The sequence below is a fragment of the Xiphophorus maculatus genome, chromosome 11 (genome assembly GCF_002775205.1).
Source record: "Xiphophorus maculatus strain JP 163 A chromosome 11, X_maculatus-5.0-male, whole genome shotgun sequence".
Lineage (NCBI taxonomy): Eukaryota > Metazoa > Chordata > Actinopteri > Cyprinodontiformes > Poeciliidae > Xiphophorus > Xiphophorus maculatus.
Genome location: NC_036453.1, coordinates 31279650 through 31307613, shown reverse-complemented (window position 1 = coordinate 31307613; position 27964 = coordinate 31279650). Strand labels below are relative to the sequence as shown.

At 39.4% G+C, this 27964-nt stretch overlaps 1 protein-coding gene across 8 annotated transcripts; it reads right to left on the bottom strand.

The window, feature by feature from the left end:
• Positions 1-79: 79 nt before the first annotated feature.
• On the bottom strand, positions 80-27964 carry LOC111610032 (fibroin heavy chain-like). Of its 8 annotated transcripts, none has more exons than XM_023342073.1 (54): positions 27820-27964; positions 25456-25593; positions 23787-23954; positions 23675-23695; positions 23223-23594; positions 23067-23156; positions 20533-20583; positions 19744-20457; positions 19143-19214; positions 18958-19005; positions 18809-18871; positions 18679-18720; positions 18495-18557; positions 18339-18383; positions 18010-18258; positions 17786-17821; positions 17448-17693; positions 17312-17344; positions 16508-17215; positions 16344-16376; positions 15729-16247; positions 15565-15597; positions 15046-15468; positions 14933-14962; positions 14514-14729; positions 13017-13049; positions 12687-12854; positions 12567-12599; positions 12428-12478; positions 12270-12299; positions 11498-11593; positions 11347-11394; positions 11195-11248; positions 11020-11109; positions 8710-8736; positions 8608-8622; positions 8476-8499; positions 8323-8382; positions 7097-7297; positions 6899-6991; positions 6771-6803; positions 6476-6697; positions 6319-6363; positions 5989-6249; positions 5881-5919; positions 4813-5223; positions 4687-4713; positions 4254-4607; positions 3153-3206; positions 2959-3027; positions 2752-2802; positions 2566-2589; positions 2289-2354; positions 80-1309 (listed from the first exon to the last, which is right to left on the bottom strand). In XM_023342073.1, the coding sequence occupies exons 1-54, from the start codon at positions 27893-27895 to the stop codon at positions 1266-1268; spliced, it is 7212 nt and encodes a 2403-aa protein (XP_023197841.1). In that variant the 5' UTR covers positions 27896-27964; the 3' UTR covers positions 80-1265. The 8 variants fall into 8 exon arrangements, with proteins under 8 accessions (XP_023197841.1, XP_023197843.1, XP_023197839.1 ...); XM_023342075.1 differs by having other exon boundaries at positions 23067-23312; positions 23469-23594; XM_023342071.1 differs by having other exon boundaries at positions 23067-23594.

Here is a 27964-nt window from a genome sequence, read left to right as displayed (position 1 = left end):
GATCTCGACTCATTTTTTGAACATTACTGTCCAGGATTATAATTTCCTGTGGCTAAAATAAAAAAACAAACAAACTCCATATTAGAACCAGATTTTATTGTTCTTCTCTTTACTTCAGGAAACAATGTACAAAACCTCATAATTTTCTTCATAGGCAAAACAAACAAAACAAATGTTAAACACATGTAGAGCTACAGGATAGAAAGACAAGCTCATTTACATTAAGATTTTAAAATATCTAGATTCCTAGGGACAATGTAGAAAACACACAATCTATTTATGAAGGTGTTAGACATGTTTCAAAACGCCCACTTACAAGATGTAGGCAAATAAAAGAAGTGTCCAAATACATTTATTTGCATAATTTAAAAATACTAGTAAGTGTGAGCTCATTTTTTTTCAACAGTGTTACAAGACAAGAATGAAAAGTAGTTAAAAGTTGTTGTCCTTTTTTCTCATAATTCATATTTGGTTAGATTTTATCAATGTCACATAAAAAATCTGACAGAAAGTCACATTGTTACTTTCTGTAACAATACAACATCCTTACTGCATAAATACAAACACATTAACTAGAATTTTACATTAAAAATTCTTTGTTACTTTGTAAGAAATGTTAAAATCTGCAGGTCCTGAGGTGTGAATACAGTGACACGAACAAAATCTGTTCAAGGATTATAGGAAGAACATTAAAGCTGTTGTTCTTCCTTCCACAAAAACAAAAATATCTGTATTTTATCTACTGAAAGCTTATAGATCCGTCTAAAATGTTTGGGTTAAAAATGACTTTGACAACTGTGAAACTAAAGATAAATTCAGTGTTAGTGTATTAAGGCAATTTTATTGAATAGTATCTTAACAGTGCGTCAGCATGCAGACAGAGCTGAAGGATCTGCCCAAAAAAATCATAATAAACAATATTGCAGTTCATATCTAACACAGCAGAACAAAACATTATATTTAACAGCTTGGCCATAAAATGTGACTCGTTGTTTTGGATTCTCAGCCTAGACAGACTTTATAATAAATTGTTTTCTCCAATTTTTGTTCTTTTCTTGTAGAAAACTAATGTAAATACATTGTTAAATTAAACTAGTCTACAACAGAAGGCTGATTTTAAGAAATATTCAGAAACATGTATAGAAATGTAGCTTTTCGAACGTGTTAAGGCCTTAGTTTCTAAATCAGCTAAGACATTCACAAGCTGTAATCATGCTATAGCACCACTGTTGTGTCAATGAGGTCACTTCCTGTCGGTCGGTCTCTCACTTCCTCCTTCGGCCACAGTAGTTTCCCTGACAGCCTCCAGCTAATAGCAGGAACAAAGACAGTTACTCTCCAGCTGATGTACAAAGACGTATTATCTAAGACATAATACGTCTTAGATAATATGTCTAAGACGTATTATCATATGTCTTAGACATATAATACTTTTCCTTATTCTGTGACAAATAGATTTTACTTCTTTTCATACGAGACGTCAAATATCTTGATTGTAATGAAAAGTCACAAAGTTTCTGTTTCTTTAGTAGCTGAATAACTAATTGCAACATGTTTTTCTCAAGAAAGAAAGCAGGATATCCTGTGATAATTCTTTTGTTTGAATAGATATGCATTTACTGGCCACTTTATTAGGTACATCTGTTCTGTTTACTTGTTGACGTAAATCAAATGGTAACAATTTAATGCATTTAGGCGTCTGAAGCTGACTTCCTGAAGGAGAAGTTTTTCAGAAACTTCAAAACTACTGTGGTTTTCACACAGTAACCACTCAAAAGAGGAAATATCAGTTGAAAGGTAGTTGTGTGGATGAAAATGCCGTGTTTATGTCAACAGTGACACTTTTATTTCCAAAAATGTGTTATTTCTCTAGAGACAGTAAGCCAGTTCTGAAGGCCTAAGGGAGCTCCAACCCTTTCTTAAATCAATAAATCAATGAATTGCACGCTGAATTAAAACAAGCTCAATAATTTCCATTTGCATTATTTATCATTTTTCTCTTTTCTTTCTTTCTACAAAAAACTGCATAACAAAAGTTTTCAGTCTCCGCTAGCTTTTTTTTTAAGAACAATTTTGTTTACAGAGACCTCAGTATCCATTTTATTTGTATATTTAAAATGTCTTCCAGTTCCATTGTTAAATCTTCATTAGAATTTAAAGTTTATTGATCTTTGAAAATGTGATCCTGCATTATTTGGCTACCATTATATTACTTGAAAATGGTCTCAAAAACAATATTATCACAATAACTTCTGGAACAACAGGTTATATAATTTGATCTTTGTTACCTCTGTAGCCTCCAGTTCCAAGGAACCCCTGCATGGCTGCATATTTGGCTGCCTTCTGTGCTTTGGCTGAAAGTTGTGAAAAATAAAAATAGTGATTTTGCTAATTTCCACAGAAAAATCCAAGTTTTTAAAAAAAATGGTTTTTAAAAGGTAACTAAAATTAATATATGTTGTGCTAAACCAAACGTCTAAAGGAAGCTGCTTGCTTTCAGTTAATATAGACTCTGTGAATGCTGAATGCTGTGGCTCAATTAGAGTACAAAGTAAGTTTTCTTACATTTTTGTCCGGTCCCTGCATATCCTAGGGAACAATAGCAGGAAAAGTCACAGTTAACAATAGATTCTGTTAACAATAGTTTCATCGAGGCGTTTTTAAGTCATTTTTAAGACGACACAAACAGCAACTTCAAGACTGAAACATTTCTTTATAAGAATGCCTGTTATCCGGTGAAGGTCATTTTACCTGGATAGCCTCCTCCTGCCACTCCGCCATATCCAGGCACAGCTCCCCCTCCTGGTGTAACATACACATTACAATTTAAAACTGTTTCGCCTGAACTGTTAGACAGTTACGATTTTTTGCTTCATCTGAATGTGTTTTTATTGTTCATTTTTATATTGTGGTTAATAATAAATTAGTTTTTATTTTTCAGAGCTCTGTGGTACGAACCTGGTAGACCGCCTACTCCTCCAACTGTTTGACCTCCTCCAGTACCTCCTGCACCTCCAGCTGCAGTACCTGAACAAGCAAGTTGAGGTGAGTAAGTGACATACATTTCTCTGTGTAATACAGCATTTTATAGCAAATAAAATCTGAAGAACACTAAGTTTAAGAGCAATGTCTTTTTGAAAGTTGTATCCTGCCTGGTCCCCCTCCTACATATCCTCCTGTTCCTGGACCTGGACGGCTTCCAACTCCTGCACAAGAAGGCCAGAGGTAAGTAATCTTGTTTAGATAAATTACAGGCAACTCAGTTGGTGTAGTAAAAAATCAGATCATTTACACAAGAAATAAAAAGAAAATAAATAGTTTTAAATTTAAGGTGCAGTCTTTTGCAGGCACATCTTCTCATTTTGTAGCACAATCTGATGCTAAATGATGTATATATCAAACATGACTTAAAAGGAATTTGACACCTTGAAATTGGGCCTCTGTCTCTTTAAGAAGCTTCTGCTCTTTTTGACAATCTGCCTTCAGCATGTCATCAGAACAATGTTTCTCCATGAAGCCTTTAAGAAGGTTTTCAGGAGTGTTGCACTTGCAGCAGCTTGTATGTTAAACTCAGTTCCATCAGGTGTTTGCTAATTGTTGCTGCCACTAGTCTGAAGGAGCTGAGTCAAGGGGAGGAATGCTCTGAGACAGCAGGCATTTTGGCTTGAATGGTTGCAACAGGAGATTCAAGGATTTCTCAAACATGCATGAAAGAGTCAAAGCAACTCTCCAGGTATGTTTTGATGAAGGAATAACATAAACATGATGTGAAGCTCAAAAACAGGTGATTTTACATAACAGATTAATCATATTCTTAATATTTAAAAAAATGAGGCAAAAGCGACCAATGTATATGAATGATCAGCACACTCAATGAGGCTTTATTATGTCATGTCTGTAAATGTAGCATGCATCCAGATCCCAGCCCAAAGCAGGAAATTGTCTGGAGCAAACTCAGTAATGAAATGTCAACATTTACATGGTTGGTTTGTCTCGTTATTCAATGCTTGTGTGAAAGGTCAGTTGCAGACATTGTTCAGACCGGATTCCCAGAACACTGTCAGGAATTACTGTGAGACAGTGTTCTTAGTTAGATGTTTCAGAATTTCCCTGTTTTAACCCACTATAATTTGTTTGTCCTTTTTGACGGTAAAGCTATGGATGTAGGGGGTAAAAGACCAGCACCATCGGCAAAGTATAACCTCAACCTTTTTAATGTTTTGTTTTTAAAACGGCATATTAGAGAAATCTACCTTGTCCATATCCAGTTGCACCCAAAGTTGAACCATATCCAGACTTTCTTGATCCAAGTGCTTGGCCACCAGGTCCAAAGCTTCCTCCTCCAGTCCCTCCAGTTCCTGCAGGAGCAAAGCTGCCTCTTCCAGTCCCTCCAGTTCCTGCAGGAGCAAAGCTGCCTCCTCCAGTCCCTCCAGTTCCTCCAGTTCCTGCAGGACCAAAGCTGCCTCCTCCAGTTCCTCCAGTACCAAAGCTGCCTCCTCCAGTTCCTCCAGAACCAAAACCAGTGGATCCAGCACCCCCAGTGCCACCTGGGCTGTATCCTCCAGGTCTAGCTCCAGTTCCACCAAGACCGGCTCCTCCTGAACCTCCTGTCAGGACAAAGAGTGCATTAAAGATATAAATATAGATATAAACAATTCATTATTGATTAAACTTAAACTGGATTACCTGGACCATAACCAGTTCCTCCATAACCTGGATGTGCAGAGATGAAAAGATAAAAATCAAACTGTGTTTTATTATTTTTTTTAAATCAAACCCATTTTTATGTCTACCTGTGTGAACCCTACATACCAGATTTAGGTTTCCTTTTTCCTAGTCCTTGACCAGCAGGTCCAAAACCAGTTGCAATCCCAACCCCAGCAGGTCCAAAGCCTCCAGTTCCAGCACCAGCAGGTCCAAAGCCTCCAGTTCCAGCACCAGCTGGTCCAAAGCCTCCAGTTCCAGCACCAGCTGGTCCAAAGCCTCCAGTTCCAGCACCAGCTGGTCCAAAGCCTCCAGTTCCAGCACCAGCTGGTCCAAAGCCTCCAGTTCCAGTCCCAGCTCCACCAGGTGCGACTCCTCCAGTCCCAAAAGAACCAGGTCCATATCTGCCAGGTCCAGTCCCAGCTCCACCAGGTGCGACTCCTCCAGTCCCAAAAGAACCAGGTCCATATCTGCCAGGTCCAGTTCCAGCTCCACCAGGTGCGACTCCTCCTGCTGCACCTGAAAAATGGCGATACACATTCTGTTCTAGCTTGACACTTTGAAAGAAATAAACTTTAGATGCTTTTTAATGCAAGAGTTAACATTTTTTAAAAATCATATATTTATTTTACATATTTATTAAAATGTCATGATGTCCTGACAGTATAACATAAGTTTTGAAAAAACGTGTCCCTCTGCCTCCCGCCCTACTATATTTATTGAATCCATGATGTTTGGCTTCAACCTTAGTTTTTCTTATACATTTTTAGTTTCTTTTTCTCTTTATCAGCATAATGTGAATTTTCTTTATTTTAGTTTCATACCAGAAAACCTGCTAGGCCCATTGGTAGGGGCACTAACACAGTCCACCAGCAGCCCAATATGTTTTCATGTTAAAAAATGTTAATAGTACATGAGCAGGCATCATGATTGGGAAATAATATCTTGTGGGGTCAAAGGGCAGGTGCAGGGACAGTGCAGTTGCTGCCTGTTTAAATTAAACAATGATGCTAAGTCTGGTGGGGGGGAGGCAAGCCTGGTGGCCCGCCAGGCTTATGGTAAACTGGAGGAAACCCTGTTATCAACATGTGAGGGAAAACTGGCTCATTCATGGGTTTAATCACGTTCATCAATGTGCTTTTTCCCTTTTAAAATAAATGAATAAAATTAAATTACCTTGTCCATATCCAGCTCCACCAAGTGATGTTCCGTAGCCTGTCAACAAAGTTTAACGTTTTGAAATGTGTCACAGTATTTAATTATTAAATGTATTTATTATTCTACCTGTTTTTGACGGTTTTCTTGCTCCCAGTCCTTGACCTCCAGTATAAACTCCAGGAATAGGCCCTACTCCACCAGAACCAACACCACCAAAGGTACCTGGTCTAGTTCCAACACCTCCCAGTCCTGTGCCAGCAGAACCAGGACCAAGTCCGGCTTGACCAGTACCGCTGGGTCCGTAACCACCACCAGGCACCAAGCCACCTGGACCAACTCCCCCTGATCCAGTTCCATAGCTGCCAAGGCCAGCTCCAGCTCCATAACCTGAAATTAAATCCTGTTCAGTTCCAGTTTCCTCCCATTATAATCTGCACTTATTCTGTGCTTTCATACTTTTTGGGGGTTTCCCAGGTCCGGAACCGGTGCCATATCTAGAACCTGGTTAACACAAATTATAAACAGGTTCCCTGTTAGAGTCTTTTTAAACTAAACACAAATCCAACTGTTTTACTTGTTTTTATTTTTTAAATGTTTGTACTAGTGAACCTACCATCAGGTCCGATGCCACCACCATATCCACCCAGCCCAACGCTGACGCTACCTGAGCCTGGTGCTACACCTCCAGGGCCCGTTCCAACCCCAGGAGTCCCAACACTGCCAGAACCGCCAATGGGTCTCCCAAATCCACCAGACCCAGTACCATATCCACCTGGACCTACACCAAAACCTCCTGTACCAGTACCATAGCCACCAGCACCAGGGTACCGTGGACCTGAGTTGGACAGAACGTACATGCTGTACCACAGTTCAAGCGTTTTCTAACGTTGGAGTGCAAGTTTACGTACCTCCACCTGGTAAAACTCCACCTGCACCGTAGCCTGCAGCAGACGATAAGTGAGATGTATAAATTAAATGTCAGTAAATTACAGATGAATGAAAAACATTCTGAAGATAAAACATGGCTGCTGCTCACTTTTTCCAGGTTTTACGACTTCTGTTGCTATCCCACCAGCTCCAGGTACCATCCCAACTCCTGCCACCCCACCGACTCCACCTGGTCCAACACCTATAAAATAATTTAAAAAATTTTTTCCAGAATTTGTTCTGATTTTTTTTTTCCTGTAACTTTAGTCCATTCGTTTGTTAGTTGTATAGTTGATCAAATCAGGACCTTGAGGTGGTTTCGCTGTTCCTCCTGCTGGTCTGATTTCACTTCCAGTGGCTGGACTGTCGCCTCTTCCCACTCCTGTTTGTGTTCCAGAAACGTCTCCAGTTCCCCCGGCGCCGATCGGACTCCTGGGCTTTCCATCTTTTTCTCCATCAGGACCTCCTTCCCCATCTCCCTCACCTGGTGTGTCGCCTCTTGGAACACCTGTAAGACAAACCCAAAAACATTACAAAATCTATTTGATGACCGAACAGCATAGATGTTGCTCCTCCATAGTTTCCAGGCTGTTTTTCTGATTACCTGTATTCAGAGTTGGGTAGTAACTAGTTTCATATACTCAATTACATTTACTTGACTAACTTTTTTTTGAAAAACTTTACTTTTAGGAGTACTTTTACTTTTTTCTTTTACTTGAGTAATTTTATATCTCTTGCTGTAGTAAAATTTCTGGATTTTCTACCCATTGAATGGAAAACAAACATGTTATAACCACAAATTCACCAGACACACACCTGCAGAAAAAAATCATTTTGTCATTTTTTTGTTCCTTATATGAATTATTGCTATTTTTATCCTTAAAATACCAAAATTTCCACTTAACTTTATATTTTGCTCCGTCTGACGATGTAAATTTTAAATATTAAATGAGTGACATTTAATCTGTTACTCAGTAGTTGAGTAGACTTTTTATCAGATACTTTTTTATTCTTACTTGATAAATGTTTGGATGGCTACTTTTTACTTTTACTTGAGTAAAAATATGTTGAAGTACTGCTACTCTTACTTGAGTAAACGTTTTAGGTACTCTACTCCCCTCTGACTCTATTTACTCAGACATGAATAACGTGTGGAATCTGTTTACCTTTAAAACATTGATCTTATTAAAATTTTAAAAGATTTGAGTGTAAATGTAAGGCACTTTTTTCAGAATTTTATTAATAACAATATTGGCATTTATAAATTACTTTTCACTTTACGGTTATAATCTACTTTGTTGATCTGCCACAAAAAATTGCAATAACATAAATAATGTTTTTGATTGTAATTTGATAAAATGTGAAGATATTCTAGGGATATAACTACTATAACTCTGTTCTCTTATTTTATTTTATTTCTTACTCATCTTGTCCTTGTATTTCTTCTCATGTTTTAGTGCAGAAAAGGGAATAAGAATAGTTTAAAGGTAACAATAATGTTTGTTGTGCCTAAACCAGACTCATTTTATTCACCTGGAGGTTTGAGAGGACTGACTTGTTGGAGTCCTCCCCCGGAGAGATCACCTCCAGGACCTGCATAAATCAGAAAATTAAATCAAAGCAAGTTTTCTTCCTGGTTTCGGTCATATGAAACAATTGGAATACACTGCAATGATTAACTCTCACCTCCAGGGGGAAGTCCTGTTCCACCTGAATTTTAGAGAGAATTTAAAACGAGATACCAAAGTGACAATATTTTATGAACTATGAACAGGTATGTTTGAAAATGTGAGCCTAATATCTGATGGTTCAACTCACCAACTTCTGTTCCCCCTGTTTAAAACAAGAAATACTTTTAAAAATATGCACTTACCAATAGTGTACACAGTGGATGAAATCAGTTCATGAAGTAATACCTACCATCTGTTTGTACAGGTGAACCACCAGCTGTAAAGAGAAAACAACATGTTATTATTATTCAGGATTCAAATTTAAATTCTTCTTCTTGGAACTTTTAAAGGGTTTTTTTTCACACATTTTCAAAATCATTAAATCAGAAAATTTGAAATAATTACTGACAGGATCAGCGTTTGCCTTGGTTTTGGTGTAATACTTTTGTTTTTGTTTATTTTTGTACTTAAAAAATAAAATATACATTATATAGATTATATACATCTCCACACTTTGGTGAAGGATGTCACCAAAGTGTGGAGATGTATTATTTACAATATATACAATTATAAGATGCACCAATAAATCATCCATTTTGTTTATAAACTACCCTAATCTTTGGACAAATATAACAAAAATAAAATAATGTTTCCCTACTATTCATTAAGTGCATCTTAATTTAGAAATCCCAATATTTTTGTTGTATAAATGCATCAATGAACCATGAACAATGAACATTTTAAAAACCAATCAGATAAAGTTTTTAACGTGATCCAGTGATTCCTTCATTTTCTTTGGATTCAAAATTATTACATTTATAAAAGGACCCTCACATAACATTTTTCTCTTTTATTTGTTAAAGATTTTAGAAATAAAAAATATAAGTTAGTTGAAGTTGGAAGTAGCAGATCAGACCTCAAAGAAAATTGGAAATCAGTAACGGCCAGGAAACATATAATCTTAAGACAACTAATATGTTTTAATTATCTTTTGTTAAAACATAACATTTCTAAATTGAGTCATTAGTGCATGAGGTAAACTTATCAAACCTATGATGATATGAGAGTCAAAAAGATAAACAGCTTAATATATTAATCCAAAGTTTTTCTGATTCTTGCTCTTTTATGTAAATGTTCCTGGAACAACTTTATAGCCAAACATTAAACCAACACAAACTAAACGTTACTTTATCTTATTTACCAATTTTACACATAAAATGTAAATCTTATTTTACTCAGATTGAATGAGTAATGAAATTAAAGTGTCCTTTTATTGTCACATGGGGATGCTGTTTGAGAAGTTTATGAAAACCTTGCTTATTTAAAGTGAAATTATAGACGCCCACAAAGACTGATTACAATATAACCTGACGTCACTTTTACAAATTGTAAAAGAATCTCACCTGGAACTGTGGTCCCATTAAGTCCTATTTTAGAATGATGATTAAATGGGTATACAGTAAACCCTCGTTTTGTGCGGGGGTTGGTTTCCGAAAAGAACCCGTGATAGACGAAATCCGTAAAGTATTTACCTTTATTTTTTACAATTATTATACAGCAGTTTAAGAAGGGTCAAATCATTGGCATGCATCAAGCAGAGAAAACATCTAAGGAGATTGCAGAAACTACTAGAATTGGGTTAAGAACTGTCCAACGCATCATTAAAAACTGGAAGGATGGTGGGGAACCATCGTCTTCCAGGAAGAAATGTGGTCAGAAAAAAATCCTGAATGATTGTGATCGGCGATTACTTAAACGTTTGGTCAAATCAAATCGAAGAAAAACATATCAGAACTCAGGAGTATGTTTAATTGTGAACGCAAAAGCATTTCCACACGCACAATGCGAAGGGAACTCAAGGGGTTGGGATTGAACAGCTGTGTAGCCGTAAGAAAACCTCTAATCAGTAAGGCTAACCAGAAAAAAAGGCTTCAGTTTGCTAGGGAGCATAGAGATTGGACTCTGGAGGAATGGAAGAGGGTCATGTGGTCTGATGTGTCCAGATTTACCCTGTTCCAGAGTGATGGGCGCATCAGGGTAAGAAGAGAGGCAGGTTGAGAATCTTTGGGATGTGCTGGAGAAGGCTTTGCGCAGTGGTCAGACTCTCCCATCATCAATACAAGATCTTGGTGAAAGATTAATGCAACACTGGATGGAAATAAATCTTGTGACACTGCAGAAGCTTATTGAAACAATGCCACAGCGAATGCAGGCTGTAATCAAAGCTAAAGGCGGTCCAACAAAATATTAGAGAGTGTGACCATTTTTTGGTGGCGACTTTTTTTTTGGCCAGGCAGTGTATTTAAGTACTGTAACGTTATTGGCACACGGGTAGAGAAGAAGCGTGGAGACTGTTTAGCCAATCAGGACGCAGAATACAATGCAGTGTGAAAAAAAACTGCACAAACAAATCCATGAAGCAGCGAGGCCGTGAAAGGTGAACCGCGATATGGCGAGGGTTCACTGTAAATGAAACGTAGCTTTAAGATAATGTCTAGCATTTGCACAATAATATTTTTAACACTTTAGCATATTTGATGAGTATTTTGGTTGGAATTACCTGGTGCTGCTCCAATGATGGGGATACTGGTTCCATTTGCACTATCTCCCTCGCCTCCCAGTGGTTTTCCACCTACACCAGTCTGTCCTGCTTTAATATTAATTTATATGAAATCAACCTTTTAATCTAGACAGATTGATCTCATTTAATATAAATTATTTCAAGTTTCACACACCATCTCCTCCAGGAATCCCAGAGCCCTCTAATGTAGTGCTTGCACCACCATCACCTGGACAATTAGTTAAAAAATAATTTAAAACTTCTTAATTATGAATAAGAGAAACTTAATCTGAGGAATTAAAGTAGAAACAAAAATATTACAGATACCTTCTCCTGCTGGTGTTGATGTGCCATCTGGAGATCCAGGTCGTCCTTCTGATCCAATTTATGTGATTTATCAGATATAGATAATCCAATTATTGATCTAAAGTGGCCACAATAATGTTTTTAAACTTATAAACATTAAGAATAAGCTCACCACCAGGTTGAGGTGTTGGTCTTGCACCACTGACGGTTCCATTTACATCAACACCGGTTCCTGCTCCTGCCCCAGGTACAACAACGCCTGTCTGGCCTTAAATGTTGAAAAGAAGAGATAGTCATTAACAAATTCCTTTTAAATCCTATTTAATTGATTGATTTTCCTCTGTCTGTTTACCAAACTTAGCTGCTTTACTCCCTGTTCCAATGCTTGTAGACAGAGAAAAACTTAACTTGATTTCACAAGGAAATTGTAAGAAAACATGAACAGATGACCAAGGTATTTTTTCTGACCACAAAACAGGATAACATTTTAATCTGAATTTGAAAACTTTTTTTTTGTTGCACATTATAATTTTTTTGGTTTGTTTTGATGTTTTGTTTCATTCCTAAACTGTCATTCAAGTCTGGAATGGACAAAAGAAGTAACTGTGATTATTGTTGACTGAATTCAGTAAGTTCAAAGTAGCTGATATGATTTTATTGACTGCTTATGAGAGTTGTCAAAAACACTTTTACCACTTTGCTATGGCAGAAAACAGTTGCCAAAATGAAAATGTCCAAAGTTTTTATATTTGACTGTCTGCCGTCTGATAATGTCTGAGAAAAGCTGCATAAAATACGCCTATTCTTTTCAGTCGTCCTATGGCAGCATATTTGTAAAATAATTTCAACCCATAATCTCTTAGCTCCATAAAAGAGAATTAATTGTTTAAATGAGTTTTAGTGTTTAAAGTTTATCTTTTCGATATAAAACAGACCAAACTAACCTTGACCTCCAGATCCAGGTCCATAGCCACCTATAAGAACATCAAACCAAAGAATAAGGGAAAAAAAATTCAGATTACCCCAAAAAGTGTTTTTAATTAACTTAAGAGAACAAAAAAAATTCACCAGCACACAAACACCAAAAGAAAGAACTCATTACCTCTTCCGGCTCCCCCTCCAAGCACTCCGCCACCACCTGTTCCAACTTGACCTTTGGCAAAAAATGTATCAGAAAAAAAAGTCAGCATTTCCTGCAATTTCAAACATTCCCAAAAAATTAATTTATTGAAAATAAATACCGTATTTAGAGGGTTTAGATCCTGGCCCATGACCTGTGCATAAGAGAGAAACTTTACCTCAACAGGTTTCAAGTTGTAACTAATCTGAATGTATTCAAGAGATTAAAATGCCATCTTCACCTGTCCCATATCCAGATCCTGGGCCTACACCATAACCTCCTCCTGGCACATAACCAGTTCCAGCTACCGAGCCACTTCCAGGTCCATATCCTCTGCCAACATCAAGAGTTGCTCCAGTTCCTGGACCCCCAAATCCAGATCCAGGATATCCTCCTCCCCCAGGAAGTCCTGTGGAGAAGAGAGTTTACAGCTAACTTATAACTAGTCAACATATTCATATTTGTCATATAAACAATTAAACATAACATCATAGTTACAGTTAAAGTCAAAAGCTAATCTAACATACAATTGTTTTCACTTTTTAAATGAGTCAAATAACTTAAATCCCACCATATTTGAGAGACTTTGCACCACCAGGATATCCTAAGAAATAAAGCAGAGAATTAAAACATTTACACATCAGCATTATCAGTTTATTTAAGGTGACTTCCTGTTCAAAAGGGGAGGGACTAATGTGGCTTTGTGGTGGTGAGTGTGATCAGTATTGGTCTGTTTTGACACATATGGTTTCATATAATTGTATTCTTGTAAGTGGAAGGTATTACATCCTGATATGTTATGGTGAATGGTCAGATTTTGGCTTGGCTTTGATGTAGCACAAAGCTTTTGATAACTTTTGATCGTCAATGCCTAAAGACTATTGAGTGATTCTGAAGTTTGTATGTGAAAAGTTGTAGGAGGAGTTTGGTTATATACAATGTGCTTAAAACGGACAAAATGGTGTCTTTGATTCAAAATGAATGACTTTTTGTGGGATTTGAATTGAACCATGACTACCAGAGAGTTTTTTTGTTGGTCGTGATAAGTTGCACATGTGTACCGTAATATTGTGATTGTCTGTCAAAGGGCTAATACCTTGGGCTAATTTGGGGGCTAATTTTTTAAAAAGATTTCTAACGCCACTGTGGAGGAATTAGGCTACGCCCATGAAATTTTGTACTGCCTTCTTTTTGGAGGGTAGATTAGGACCAATCATCGTCAGTTTGGTGCAGCTCGGTTGAAATATGTGGAATTTAGAGCCAAATGTATGGCAAAAGCTTAACAGCTGTCTTTGCCACACCACCCACTGAAAACTCTTTGCACTTTACAACAAGTTAGACCAATGTGTTAGCTGTCTTCTGACACAAGATTATCGTGATTAGGTGAATGGGGTCGGAGATGGAAAAAATGTCACTTCCTGTTCTGAAGGGGTGGGGTTTAGATGACCTCAGCATATGACTACATAGTATCATCGGGCATCCAACATGGATGACTAATACCAAGTTTGGTGCAATTAGGGCTTTCAATGTGAAAGTTACAGCGTTTTGAAATTAGGCCATTTGTGAAGACCTAAGCATGAAAACTCAAGCTTTTGATAACTTTAATCCCTAATGCCGTAAGGCCATATTGACCAAATTTGAAGCTGATTGCTGAAAATCAGTTTGTTAAAGTTCAACATGTATAAAAACTCAAAAATGACTCTTTAATGCTTCCTGTTGGGTTTAGGGCATACAACCTTTTTTTCTTGTTTCAGTGGGTTCTACCTACAAACCAAATTTCAGCTCTGTATGATTTACCAGTTGACCTGTCTCACATCAAAATATAAAAATTTCAGTTGGGGGACAGTTTTGGGTCAAGTTTGGTTAGTTTTGTATATGTTTAGGCCTCCAAGTTAATTTATTTGAAATACAATAGGCCTTCACAGCGCTTTCACTGCTCAAGCCTAATAAGGAAGAATTTGACACGAGTACAAAATGATGACACAAAACTGGTAAAAAAAAAAAAAAAAAGAAGGCTAATTCCAAAGTTGTTTCAGACATTTGGACAATTTTCTTTTTCTATTTTTACCTCCGGCACTGCCTGGTCCAAAGCCTCCTGCTAAACCTCCTGTTCCAATGCCAGAACCAGGTGTCCCTCCTGTCCCGAGTCCTGATCCAGGCCCACCACCAGTTGCCACCCCACCTCCTCCAGGAAGCCCTCCACCAACTCCAAGTCCAGACCCTGGCCCAGTTCCAACCCCAAGTCCTCCTGCTCCCAGGGCACCTCCCACACCTCTAGGGAGTCCTGTAAAGAGAATTCATTGATCAAAAAACTGATGTAATTGAAGATAGATATTACTGAACAACAATTTGATAACATGAAGTAATGTCCAATCAATTACTGCCTGCAGGATTAATTGATCAGACTTTATCTGTTGGTAGAAACAATGAAATCACAAGTTTACTACAAGGTTAATCAGATATTGGATATTTAGAAGGTTGCCTCACCATATTTATTTGCTTTTGCTCCTGCATATCCTGCAAATAAATCATAAGTACTTTACGAACTATAATAACCAAGTTAAATGTATTAGAGTATATGTTTGTGTTTTTTATTTTACCTCCGGGTCCATAGCCTGTACCAGCTCCACCAGGGACAACGCCACTGGGTCCATAGCCTGTACCAGCTCCACCAGGGACAACGCCACCAGGTCCATAGCCTGTACCAGCTCCACCAGGGACAACGCCACTGGGTCCATAGCCTGTACCAGCTCCACCAGGGACAACGCCACCAGGTCCATAGCCTGTACCAGCTCCACCAGGGACAACGCCACCAGGTCCATAGCCTGTACCAGCTCCACCAGGGACAACGCCACCGGGTCCATAGCCTGTACCAGCTCCACCAGGGACAACGCCACCGGGTCCATAGCCTGTACCAGCTCCACCAGGGACAACGCCACCGGGTCCATAGCCTGTACCGGCACCACCAGGTACAACTCCAGCTGGTCCTAATCCTGGCCCTCCAAGTGCTCCACTTAGCATGCCTACAATGTGCAGAATCATAATGTTTTATTAATTTTAGGAAACAGTTGCAGAAATATTTTATACATCCATATCTTACAGTTTTGGAGAATTCTTACCATATTTACGAGCTTTGGCACTGGCATCATATCCTGAAATAAACATATAGAATCAGACGGGTTTTCAATGAATGGGAATTAAAGTGATCATGTTCTGTTAAGTGATAGTTATAAAGGGAAATTATGTTTACAATTTCACTTTATAACCGTATCTGCTGATTTACCCCCAGATCCTGTTCCAGTGCCAATTCTGCCAGGTCCATATCCAGTCCCAGCACCACCTGGTCCAACACCATCTGGTCCCACTCCTCCGGGCCCATATCCAGTCCCAGCACCACCTGGTCCAACACCACCTGGTCCCACTCCTCCGGGTCCATATCCAGTCCCAGCACCACCAGGTACAACTCCTCCTGGCCCGTATCCTGTACCAGCACCACCTGCACCAACACCACCAGGTCCAACTCCTCCAGGTCCAACTCCACCCGGCCCAACTCCACCAGGTCTAATTCCACCAGCCCCAACTCCTCCTGGCCCGTATCCTGTACCAGCACCACCTGCACCAACACCACCAGGTCCAACTCCTCCAGGTCCAACTCCACCCGGCCCAACTCCACCAGGTCTAATTCCACCAGTCCCAACTCCTCCTGGTCCGTATCCTGTACCAGCGCCACCTGGACCAACTCCACCCGGCCCAACTCCAGCTGGTCCTAATCCTGGCCCTCCAAGTGCTCCACTTAGCATGCCTACAATGTGCAGAATCATAATGTTTTATTAATTTTAGGAAACAGTTGCAGAAATATTTTATACATCCATATCTTACAGTTTTGGAGAATTCTTACCATATTTACGAGCTTTGGCACTGGCATCATATCCTGAAATAAACATATAGAATCAGACGGGTTTTCAATGAATGGGAATTAAAGTGATCATGTTCTGTTAAGTGATAGTTATAAAGGGAAATTATGTTTACAATTTCACTCTATAACCATATCTGCTGATTTACCCCCAGATCCTGTTCCAGTGCCAATTCTGCCAGGTCCATATCCAGTACCAGCACCACCAGGTCCAACTCCTCCTGGCCCGTATCCTGTACCAGCGCCACCTGGTCCAACACCACCAGGTCCCACTCCCCCAGGTCCATATCCAGTCCCAACACCACCAGGTCCATATCCAGTCCCAGCACCACTAGGTACAACTCCCCCAGGTCCATATCCAGTCCCAGCACCACCAGGTCCAACTCCACCAGGTCCCACTCCCCCAGGTCCATATCCAGTCCCAACACCACCAGGTCCATATCCAGTCCCAGCACCACTAGGTACAACTCCCCCAGGTCCATATCCAGTCCCAGCACCACCAGGTCCAACTCCACCAGGTCCATATCCAGTCCCAGCACCACCAGGTCCAACTCCACCAGGTCCATATCCAGTCCCAGCACCACCAGGTCCAACTCCACCAGGTCCATATCCAGTCCCAGCACCACCAGGTACAATTCCACCAGCCCCAACTCCTCCTGGCCCATATCCTGTACCAACACCACCAGGTCCAACTCCTCCAGGTCCAACTCCACCCGGCCCAACTCCACCAGGTCTAATTCCACCAGTCCCAACTCCTCCTGGTCCGTATCCTGTACCAGCGCCACCTGGACCAACTCCACCCGGCCCAACTCCAGTTGGTCCTAATCCTGGCCCTCCAAGTGCTCCACTTAGCATGCCTACAATGTGCAGAATCATAATGTTTTATTAATTTTAGGAAACAGTTGCAGAAATATTTTATTCATCCATATCTTACAGTTTTGGAGAATTCTTACCATATTTACGAGCTTTGGCACTGGCATCATATCCTGAAATAAACATATAGAATCAGACGGGTTTTCAGTGAATGGGAATTAAAGTGATCATGTTCTGTTAATGGGTAGGGAAATTATACCATATCTGCTGACTTACCCCCAGGTCCATATCCAGTCCCAGCACCACCAGGTCCAACTCCTCCTGGTCCATAACCAGTCCCAGCACCACCTGGTCTGACTCCACCTGGTCCAATTCCCCCAGGGACATATCCAGTCCCAGCACCTCCTGTGCCAATACCAAGCCCTGATCCAGGCCCCAACCCTGTACCCTGGCCAAGTCCGCCTCCTAGTTGTCCTCCTAGACCGCCCCCTGCTGTGCTGGGACCAACTCCAGTTCCAGGACCTACACCACCATCAAAGATTAAGACAGTTTATTGCTTTAAAATGATAAAATCCACATACCTTAGATGTTAGTTGCATGAAGGCATGTCTCACCATATTTGCGTGCTTTTGCTGAGCCGGGACCATAACCTGTGTAAAATGTAATATCAATTTATTTACTGAATCGTGTACTTGAAATTGAAGTGTGCTATTAAATAAAATATTAAAGGAATTATTGATAAGATCATTAACAGAAGAAAAATATCTTTGTTAGTTGTGTTTTGCAATTTGTTTCCCTCAAAGAGCAGGAAAGAAATCATGTATGCTGCTGCCCATACCTGGTCCAACTCCACCTGGAACGACTCCTCCTGGTCCGACTCCGCCTGGTCCGACTCCTCCTGGTCCGACTCCGCCTGGTCCGACTCCTCCTGGTCCGACTCCGCCCGGTCCAACTCCGCCTGGTCCGACTCCGCCTGGTCTGACTCCACTTCCTGCTCCAGGGACGACACCTATGCCACCTCCAGGAAGTCCTCCAGTGCCTAAGGCACCTGCCTGACCAAGATGGCTTCCTCCAGCTCCAGCACCACCTCAAGAAAAATAACGTTTACCAAAACAATGCAGCCAGTCAGCTTTCCACAGTAAGTTACAGATTACAGATTTGAGTTACCATATTTGGCTGCAGCTTTGCCTGGTTTCTTTGATTTTCCTGTCCCTAAATCAAAACAGAAATGTTTGAATAAAGATTTAGTTTATTCAGTATGTCCTTTGCATGTATTATTGTTTTCATAGAAATGTTTTTCTGCATTTAGAGGTCCTGATGTACCTGATTTTGGTGATATTAGAGGGTAACCATGAAAAACTCCAGATAATGTTTGTCCTCGACCATCTATGACGAGAAAGACAAAATACAGAATTACATAAATGGGAACCTAGTATTTATATTTTGAAATCAAATTAGTAACATTTGTACTTATTAACTTGTAGTTTTAAGACCTTGAGACACTTACTGCTTCCTTGTCCTACCCCGCCTTGACCAAGTACTCCAGTCCCTGCAAAAAGATAAGTTTTATTGTTGGACTTGTATGTTGTGCCAAAACAAATTCTCACATCGTTTATAACCAAAGTACATTTACGTACCAGTTTGAGGCCCAACTCCAGATCCAGTGACTACTCCAGGGAGAACCCCTCGGCCTCCAAAACCTTATCAGAGGACATTGAAAGACCAATATTTATTTTTTTCTCTGCAGTACACGATACTCTATGTTACATATAGCTCTACAACACACCTTGACCTGGAACAAATCCACCCTGATAAAGTCCCGGTACGCCAATGCCTGTGTAATTCATAATTACATTAAGAATATCTGAAGGAAAAATTATTGTCAATAATAATAAATTAAATAGTGATAAATTTGAGGTGGTTTTGTGTAACGGTTTTGTAACAGATTGATTGAGCTCATACGGCATGTACCTGGAACTTGTTTCGATGCTTTACCACCACTTTTTCCCCCAGCTCCTGCACCAGTCTGAGGTAATATCGGACCTGCAGAGAAAATTTGCAGTTAATAGAAAAACACATTATGCATTTAGAATTAAAAAATGCCACGATATGACAAATAACAGACATTTTGTTTTTAAACCTTAAAGGTTTACTGAATTTTAGTAAAATTAAAATACTGTTTTTTAAGGCCTGTTGACCTTTGCTGCATGTTTTCCCACCTCTCATAACCCATTTTCCTGTCCAGCTACTTTCAAAAAGCCAAAAAAAAGTCATTTAAAAGAATATTAATTTGTCACACGTGAAGGAAGAAGAGCAAATGGGGCTGAATACACATGCACATCAGTTTTCAAGTTTGTGTTTCAAAACAAATTTTAAAATGGTGTGCTCCTTCCACTTTACAAATATGTGCCAATCTTAGTTTGACTAATAAATAAAATTCCAATAAAAAACATAAAGATTTGTGGTTGTAACATGACAAAATCTGTGCAAGTAGAAGGATAATGAACGTTTTAGCAAGGCACAATAGACAAACATTTGAAAATTGTTGGATATATTATAATTTATTCATCACCTCCGCCTGGAAGAGTTCCACCAGGTCTAACTCCTGCACCACCAGGTCCAACCCCTGTCCCACCAGGTCTAACTCCTGCACCACCAGGTCCAACTCCTGTCCCACCAGGTCCAACTCCTGCACCCCCAGGTCCAACTCCTCCACCACTAGGCCCAAATCCTGCACCCCCAGGTCCAACTCCTCCACCACTAGGCCCAAATCCTGCACCCCCTGGTCCAACTCCTGTACCACTAGGCCCAAATCCTGCACCCCCAGGTCCAACTCCTGTCCCACCAGGTCCAACTCCTGCACCCCCAGGTCCAACTCCTCCACCACTAGGCCCAAATCCTGCACCCCCAGGTCCAACTCCTCCACCACTAGGCCCAAATCCTGCACCCCCTGGTCCAACTCCTGTACCACTAGGCCCAAATCCTGCACCCCCAGGTCCAACTCCTGCACCACTAGGTCCAAATCCTGCACCCCCAGGCCCAAATCCTGCACCCCCAGGTCCAACTCCTCCACCACTAGGCCCAAATCCTGCACCCCCAGGTCCAACTCCTGCACCACTAGGTCCAAATCCTGCACCCCCAGGCCCAAATCCTGCACCCCCTGGTCCAACTCCTCCACCACTAGGCCCAAATCCTGCACCCCCAGGTCCAAATCCTGCACCCCCAGGTCTAAATCCAGTTCCTCCAGGCCCATAACCCGTTCCTCCAAGAGATGTTCCAGCACCACCTATGGTAACAAAAATACATCAACCACATTTAGTTAAGAACTGAAGAGGAAAGGTGGTTTAGAAAATGTACTCACCTGTTTTGGGGGGTTTGGGTCCATAACCACCGCCATATCCTCCATAAACACCTAGAGACATTTAGGTAAATATTAATGATTACATCTAAATCAGTTTGAGTTACATTATTATGACTTAATTCCCAGTGGTCAGTGTTAATGCTTCTTTCAATTGGTTGAGATAATAATGTAAACTAGTTTATAATACTGGGACTTACACCGTGTTCAAAATTATTATGCAAGTGATATTTTCTCAGATTTTCTTAAATGGTCAATGCAAATGATGGTCAGTATAATTTTCAAGTCATGAACTATTACAGTATAAATCTAATTCCCCATGAAAACAGTATTTTTTCAAAAATCAAAAACTCAAAATGCACTTTTCCAAATTATTATGCACAGCAGATTTTCTAAACATTTTATGGATTATAAAGAACTGCAAACGGTCATTCTTTGAATCTGCAGCATTAAGTGGTCACATGTACTAAAATCAAAAGCTATTTCAATCAAAAACTTCAGACTGAGTTACATGTTAACACAGGACCTTCTTTAATATCACCTGCACAATTCTTGATCCATTGAACTTTTGAGTTTGTGGAAAGTTTCTGCTTGAAACCTGTGGCCTGCTTAATAATGTGGAACATCCTTCTTAAGTAGATTTCCTTTAATTGAGCTCAGCAGACAAACTAATCAACTCAGCTCTCTGAAATTAATTATAGTGATTCAAAGACCCTGACACACAAAACCATCTATAAATTTAATAGCACAACAACAAATTTAATCTTTATGACACTTAAATCCTATTTGCATAATAATTTGGAAAACGGTGTATATCTTCATTTTAATCTACTTCTGTAAAATTGGCTTTGTTGATATAGTTTTAAATATTGAAACATATTATGATTTTCTATTTTGTTTCTTTTTTATCTTTATGTAAGTCTGGGTTTATTGGGTTTATTTCCTCAGATTTACCTTTTGTTGAGTTTTACATTTTTTAAACTTCGGTCAAACTGTTACTAAAGCAGTTCTTCCAATATTTGATTATGTAATCATAATGTTTGGTCTTTAATAGCCTCTAATACAGGCCTAATAGTAGTCAAGTTCATTACCTGAAATGAAAGTTTCTTAAACCTGCCTTAAAATATTCATAGTCAACTTGCAAACGAACAGTCAGGACAAGTTTCAATTATAAGTTAAACATTTGAAAAGACATAAACTTACATCCTGTGTACTAAAAACACAACAAATGGAGATTAAAAGATAAAATAAGTACATAAGGGTTTGTCTATGAATGTTTTCTGTCCTCTTACTGACCCATATTCTACCCACTGAGACAATGGATGGATTTCAAAAGGTTTGCCAAAACTGGGACTTATCCTATAAGAGCTACTTTCATCATATCACCAATATTTTTCATCCTGCACAGGCAACGCGCATGTATGAGGGATGAAAAACAAGGAGGCCTCAAATTCCAAAGCAAATCTGTCTGGCTGACGTAATGACTTCCATTGTTTATTGAGGGACTCCCATGCCTAACACATTATATCCTTTATCACTATATGTGCGGGTGGTCCCTGAACAATAGCCTATAACGTTGATGTCAGGGGAAATGAAATAATGGTCTATGTACACAGTATTTATCTTCCAGTTTTGTGTTGATATAAAAACAATATTTACATTAATCTAGTATTGGCATGGTGCAAGAGTTTAGACTTCAAGTTATGTTTGTTTGAGTAACTTTCACTGTATTAAATAAGAAGCCTATAAACTAAATGTTTTGATTCTTTAAACTGTTTTTTATGTTATTAGCACATACTTCAATGTTTGTTAGTAGAAATTTATGTGAAGTTGTAAGGAAAATGATGCACACTCTCTGCAGTATGTTTGTGAATGTTTTGCCCTTTTCTCATTGGCAATTGACTAAAGATCAATGAGATTAGACTGAGGGCATCTCTGAAAACTGCAACAGACTCTCATTTGCATTAGCTCTAGGTATCGTTTTGCAGCCAACCGTTAACCCTAACCTGTCTTTTTTTGTCATTTGGTCTTCATCATCCTGTTTATTCACCAATTTTCTCCCACAAACATGAGACCTTCACAGAACATTTGTATATACTGAGATTAAATGACATTTTCTAACTCTGTAAACTAATTAGCTTAAAGACAATGCTGAATCTAATTTGACTAAAGATAGCTGAATAGACATGAATATGACCAGAAAACTTTTCATATTTTTGTTGGTTTCATCAACTATTTATCATTTAACTTCTGTTTCTCAGTTACCTGCTACTTTGTGTTGATGTATCAGACAAGAATCCACATAAAACCTTGAAGTTTCTGGTTGTAACTTGAAAAGACGTGATAACTAATGGCTTAAGTAACTTCCATGACTGATTTTTCTGTAAGTTGATTATTGTGATCAGGCAATTATTCTGATTTAAAAAATTTAACTACCATTGGGTAAGTTTTATTATTATTCACTAAATGCTCAGAATGCTTAAAGTAAAAATCTAAAAAAATCAATTCAGAGATAACTTTGAGAAAACTTTTTTTACCTGGACCAACTCCACCAGGTCCAACTCCACCAGGTCCAAGTCCACCAGGTCCAAGTCCACCAGGACCGACTCCACCAGGACCAACTCCACCAGGATGAGTTCCAAAGCCTCCAGGACCGACTCCACCAGGTCCGACTCCACCAGGACCAACTCCACCAGGTCCAACTCCACCAGGACCGACTCCACCAGGACCAACTCCACCAGGTCCAAGTCCACCAGGACCGACTCCACCAGGACCAACTCCACCAGGATGAGTTCCAAAGCCTCCAGGACCGACTCCACCAGGTCCGACTCCACCAGGACCAACTCCACCAGGTCCAACTCCACCAGGACCGACTCCACCAGGACCAACTCCACCAGGTCCAAGTCCACCAGGACCGACTCCACCAGGACCAACTCCACCAGGTCCAACTCCACCAGGACCGACTCCACCAGGACGAGTTCCAAAGCCTCCAGGACTGACACCACCTGGTCCCAGTCCTCCTCCTACACCTCCAGCTCCCTGTCCAAATCCACCATAACCAGCACCTGCAAAAAAAGTGGAACGTTTTATTTTTGCTTTAATGTAGCTGCAGCAAAATTTTGCGATCCATTTCTACCGATCCTACCTGTTTTGGGAGGTTTTCCACCTGGGAGAAGAAACCAAACATGATGGTTCACTGCTGGTGAGTTTATACACAAATATGGAATCAACAACAAACTGGAACAAGCATTTCTCACCAGCTACTCCCAGTCCACTACCGGCTGGACCAAATGTACCAGGCCTGAAACTCCCAGGTCCAACTCCGCCTGGTCCAACTCCGCCTGGTCCAACTCCGCCTGGTCCAACTCCACCTGGTCTAACACCTCCTGGTGCTATGCCTCCAGGTCCTTGTCCACCATATCCTCCTAAGGTACAAGTGAATTTAAATTAGTTTATTATTCACAAAAGTTTAATACAGCAATTTCCATCAGGCATGTAGCTCAATATTCTTTACAGAAGTAATTAAAATGACACAATTTACTTGTGAATATTTCAGACCTTTCCTGTTTTTTCCAGTTTGTTCAAGGCAGTGCTCTCCTAACTTCTCAAAAGTCCAGTTAATTGCAACGTATGAAGTCCTTTGTTGGTTGCATCATGATCAATGTCTTTTTTGCAGACCCTTTAACATTTTTGAATTTTACCAACAAACCTCGTTTTGGTGTAACTGGAAGACAAGAGGCTTCTTAGTCAGACTACTTATTTCAATTACAAAAATAGGGAAGACTTTTCAAGTATTGGTTAAATTAAGCTAATCTCTGAAGCTTTTGGGGCATATCCAGATTTCTAATATAAAGTCAGTAATGAATACAAATATGCATGGGCTGGTTACCGGTTTCAATGTATACCACAATAGGAAAATATCGTGGTTTAAGCCTTTTTGTATTTTTAATAAGACAAATGGCAACTTGAAGGTTTCCTTCTGGGCAACCTTCAAGTTGCCCAGAAGACAACCTGGAGGACAGAAGGCAGCTGTCCTCCAGCTGCTTATGGATGGCAGCAACCAGAAGAGGCAACATTACTATTTGATAAATTCAAGGCTAGGTAAAGTCTATGTTCTCTCGAAATGAAGGAGCTGCTTTTATTGTGCTGGTCACAACTCTTCATGAATGTTTTGGAGTTATTAGATTGTGAATTTGATTAATTTTATGTGAAAGGTAAAAGTAGAGAGAGCTTCTGAAGCTTTACCTGAGGAGCTAAATGCGCATTTCCTATACCTGCGTTTTCTGTCTCAATCTAAAACACAATAAAAACTCCCATCGTGATGCATTATGTCAATAAAAAGATAGCTGTTGTCGCACAAACAAATTTTGCACCTTTGGCCCTTCTGACACACACCAGGGTGGGGTGACACACACCCCATCCTGCTTCAAATGACGGGGGGGTGGACAGACTGGGAATCGAACCGGTGATCCACCAATCAAAGTCCTACAGTCGTCGCCACCATCTCCTCTAATCATAATATTGTGATATTTTGAAACTGATGTTTTTACTTAAGGTTATTATTCCAAGCCGTGCCTAGACACAACATACTTATAGACATAACTCGGCAAATGATCAAAAGTATAACTAATGTCAGCTCAGATAGATCTACAGAACATAGATGTCAGGGATGTTATAGCGTAGAGGTGAAAAAAGCTAAACAAATTTGAGTCTATTTTTTCTTTTTGGTTGAAATCGACATGGAATTGATTATCTTTGAAACAAAAACACACTGTCCTCCAGCAATTGTCTTATTTTATGAGCACAAGTGTTGGAAACAAAAACTAAATTTACTTAAAGTCTTGCAGGTCATTGGTTTTCTCCCCCAACAAACAGGAAATGAGACCAGAGTCAATAAAACCAAGCAGAAAATGAGCTTTCATCTACCTCCACCGAGACCAGCACCAAGACCCGCTCCACCTCCACCAAAGCCTGTTCCAGTTCCTGCTCCAGTTCCAGCGCCGCTTGGCCCAAATCCAGCTCCTGCACCGGCTCCGGCTCCTCCAGAGGACGGTATGTATACACCTGGTTACAAACATTAGTGTGAAAAAAGTTTTTTAAAAAGTTGTTTTAGCTATAAACATGCAACCTCAGATTTTGCATTTACGATAAATGCAGAAGAAAACTTTATTATTTTTATCTTACTTTCAGTTTGTGTGAGTGTTTTTGTAAGTGTTGATTTATCGGCAGCTGATAGCAAACACTGCCTAACCGAAAAGGCATGCCTCTCCGCTTATAATTCTCACACTTTTCTGCACCTATGTTCTGTATTTCACCAATCTCTGCTGCCAAAAATAGAAACACACGCAGGGAACAGCTATAAAAGGAAAACCTTAAGAACCCACAGTCCAGATGTAAAACGCAGTCTGCAGGGATTCCTGAAGAATGTGAGTTACTGATGTCACAGTAATGCCATGTACATTAACAACACAGTAAATAACTCAGCTGCTCAGTCACTCAGCTCTGTCTGCAGGCTCCTTTAAGATCTGTTGTTGCTTTAGAAAATAAATTGTTCAAGCAAAACTGAAGAATTAGATCTACTAAAAATACATGTTTTATTGGAACATTGACTGCAACTATTTGGTTTATTAACTTGTAACTTTAAACTCAGCATCTATTCATATTAGACTTTAATGTAAAGTGCTTTAGTATGTTATGTTTGAGTCTAGATTTATTTACAGAAACATCACACAGTTGGTTTATTGTATTGTTGTGTTGGTTTGTAACCATTTGAAGATGAAACAACTGATTGGATCCAGCTGTAGTTAAAATGCTTTGCAAAAATATTTACAGCGTTGGAACTTTTTCATATTTTTGTCATGTTCTAACAGACATCAGAGTTTTATGTTCATGGTTCATCCAACAGATAAATTGAAAGGAAGGGGTTTAATCTCAGCATGAATACAGTTCATACTGATCCAGAACATCAAACAGGTAAATTTGGGAAACGATATTTCTAGATCTGTTCATCAATAAAGTGAAGGAGAGTGATCCGTTACAAAGAGATGATCACCAGTCAGGCCACACAAACAACAAAATCATAAAATGAGCCAAGAGGTTTCTCATGGGTGAGCTGTTTGTCATACGCTCCACAAATCTGGCCTTTTAGGAGGAGTAGCAAGGAGAAAAGATATTGTTGAAAGAAAGCAGGAAGAAGTCTCACTTGCACTGTGCAACACCATGAACGCAATATGTTTTCTGTTCATCTTGGCAAAACAGCACTGAGTTGCTAACACATTGCTGTACAGTATTGGCAGCATCATGAGACTTCCCAGTTGGGATTGCAGCATCTTCGTGTAAATTCATTTATTTAGCAAAGACATGGAAACTGATCAGAGCAGATGGGAAGTTAAATGAAGATAAACAGAACAGAAATTACCTTTATTCTCCAACAAAACTCAAATATATAGTTTTTAATTAGGCATATCAGAGTAAATACTACACTTTTTTAATATCCTTGTATCATTTTCTTTATACTTTACAACTTTTTGTTACTTTGTGTTGATTTATCACATAAAATTACAATAAAATGCATTGAACTTAGTTGTTCAAACTTTTGCAGTTCACATAAGTAAAACTTATTTGACGATATCAAATCATTTGTTACTATTATGCTTATTCTCCATATATATACATTTAGAAATATAAATTACATTAGTCTATGTCCTTTAAAATAACAGTTACTTTCTTAATTAATGCATAATCTGTCAAGCATTTAACCTACAACTATGATTTATCATCATATTAAATGTTTATTAGGAAGATACTTCAACATCTTGGACTTTAGATGGAAAAAACACTTTGTCCTTTTAAGATTACAGAAGAGTCCTCAATGTTTTTAATTACTAGACAGTTAAAAGAGCAAAAATTTTTAAAATATTCCCATGAAAATCAAATATTTATGTTTAATTTCATTAAAAAAGATGCTCACGTTACTTGACTTTTACAGCCAGATTTCAGGTGAATTGCACCTGCATATCTGTTATTTGTCTTTACCCTAAAAGGTATTTAGAAACTAGTAGATATTTGGACATTTTTTGTAAGTTCTTGAATCTATGAAAAATATATAAATATCTAAAATACATCACACCTCTTAATTAACTAAAACTGAACTATGAAGCAAAGAAGATCTCCAGTAGCATTGAAAATCCAATATTAACTTCACCCATGCATATTTTTCTGATGATGCATTTTATGTGACACCTGACCTGCAGGTGCTGCCCTGCATACATGCGCTGAAGGGGGACCCACCTCCTTGCTGCGACGGTTTCCACAGAGCCAGGAGAAGCACTCCATGCAGGTATGTGGCGACCGTCCCTCTCGCCATCTCGCTCCAAAATGTCACTCACCTCCCACACAGTCCAGGTTTTATTCCCAGCAAGCCTATCACAGCTCA

Coding starts and splice junctions, on each gene's coding strand:
- LOC111610032 (XM_023342071.1), bottom strand. CDS start 27,895: ATGGCGAGAGGGACGGTCGCCACATACCTGCATGGAGTGCTTCTCCTG. Junction 20,458..20,532: donor ACCCAAACCCCCCAAAACAG/GTGAGTACATTT, acceptor TTGTTACCATAG/GTGGTGCTGGAACATCTCTT. Junction 2,803..2,958: donor AGGAGTAGGCGGTCTACCAG/GTTCGTACCACA, acceptor ATGTTACACCAG/GAGGGGGAGCTGTGCCTGGA.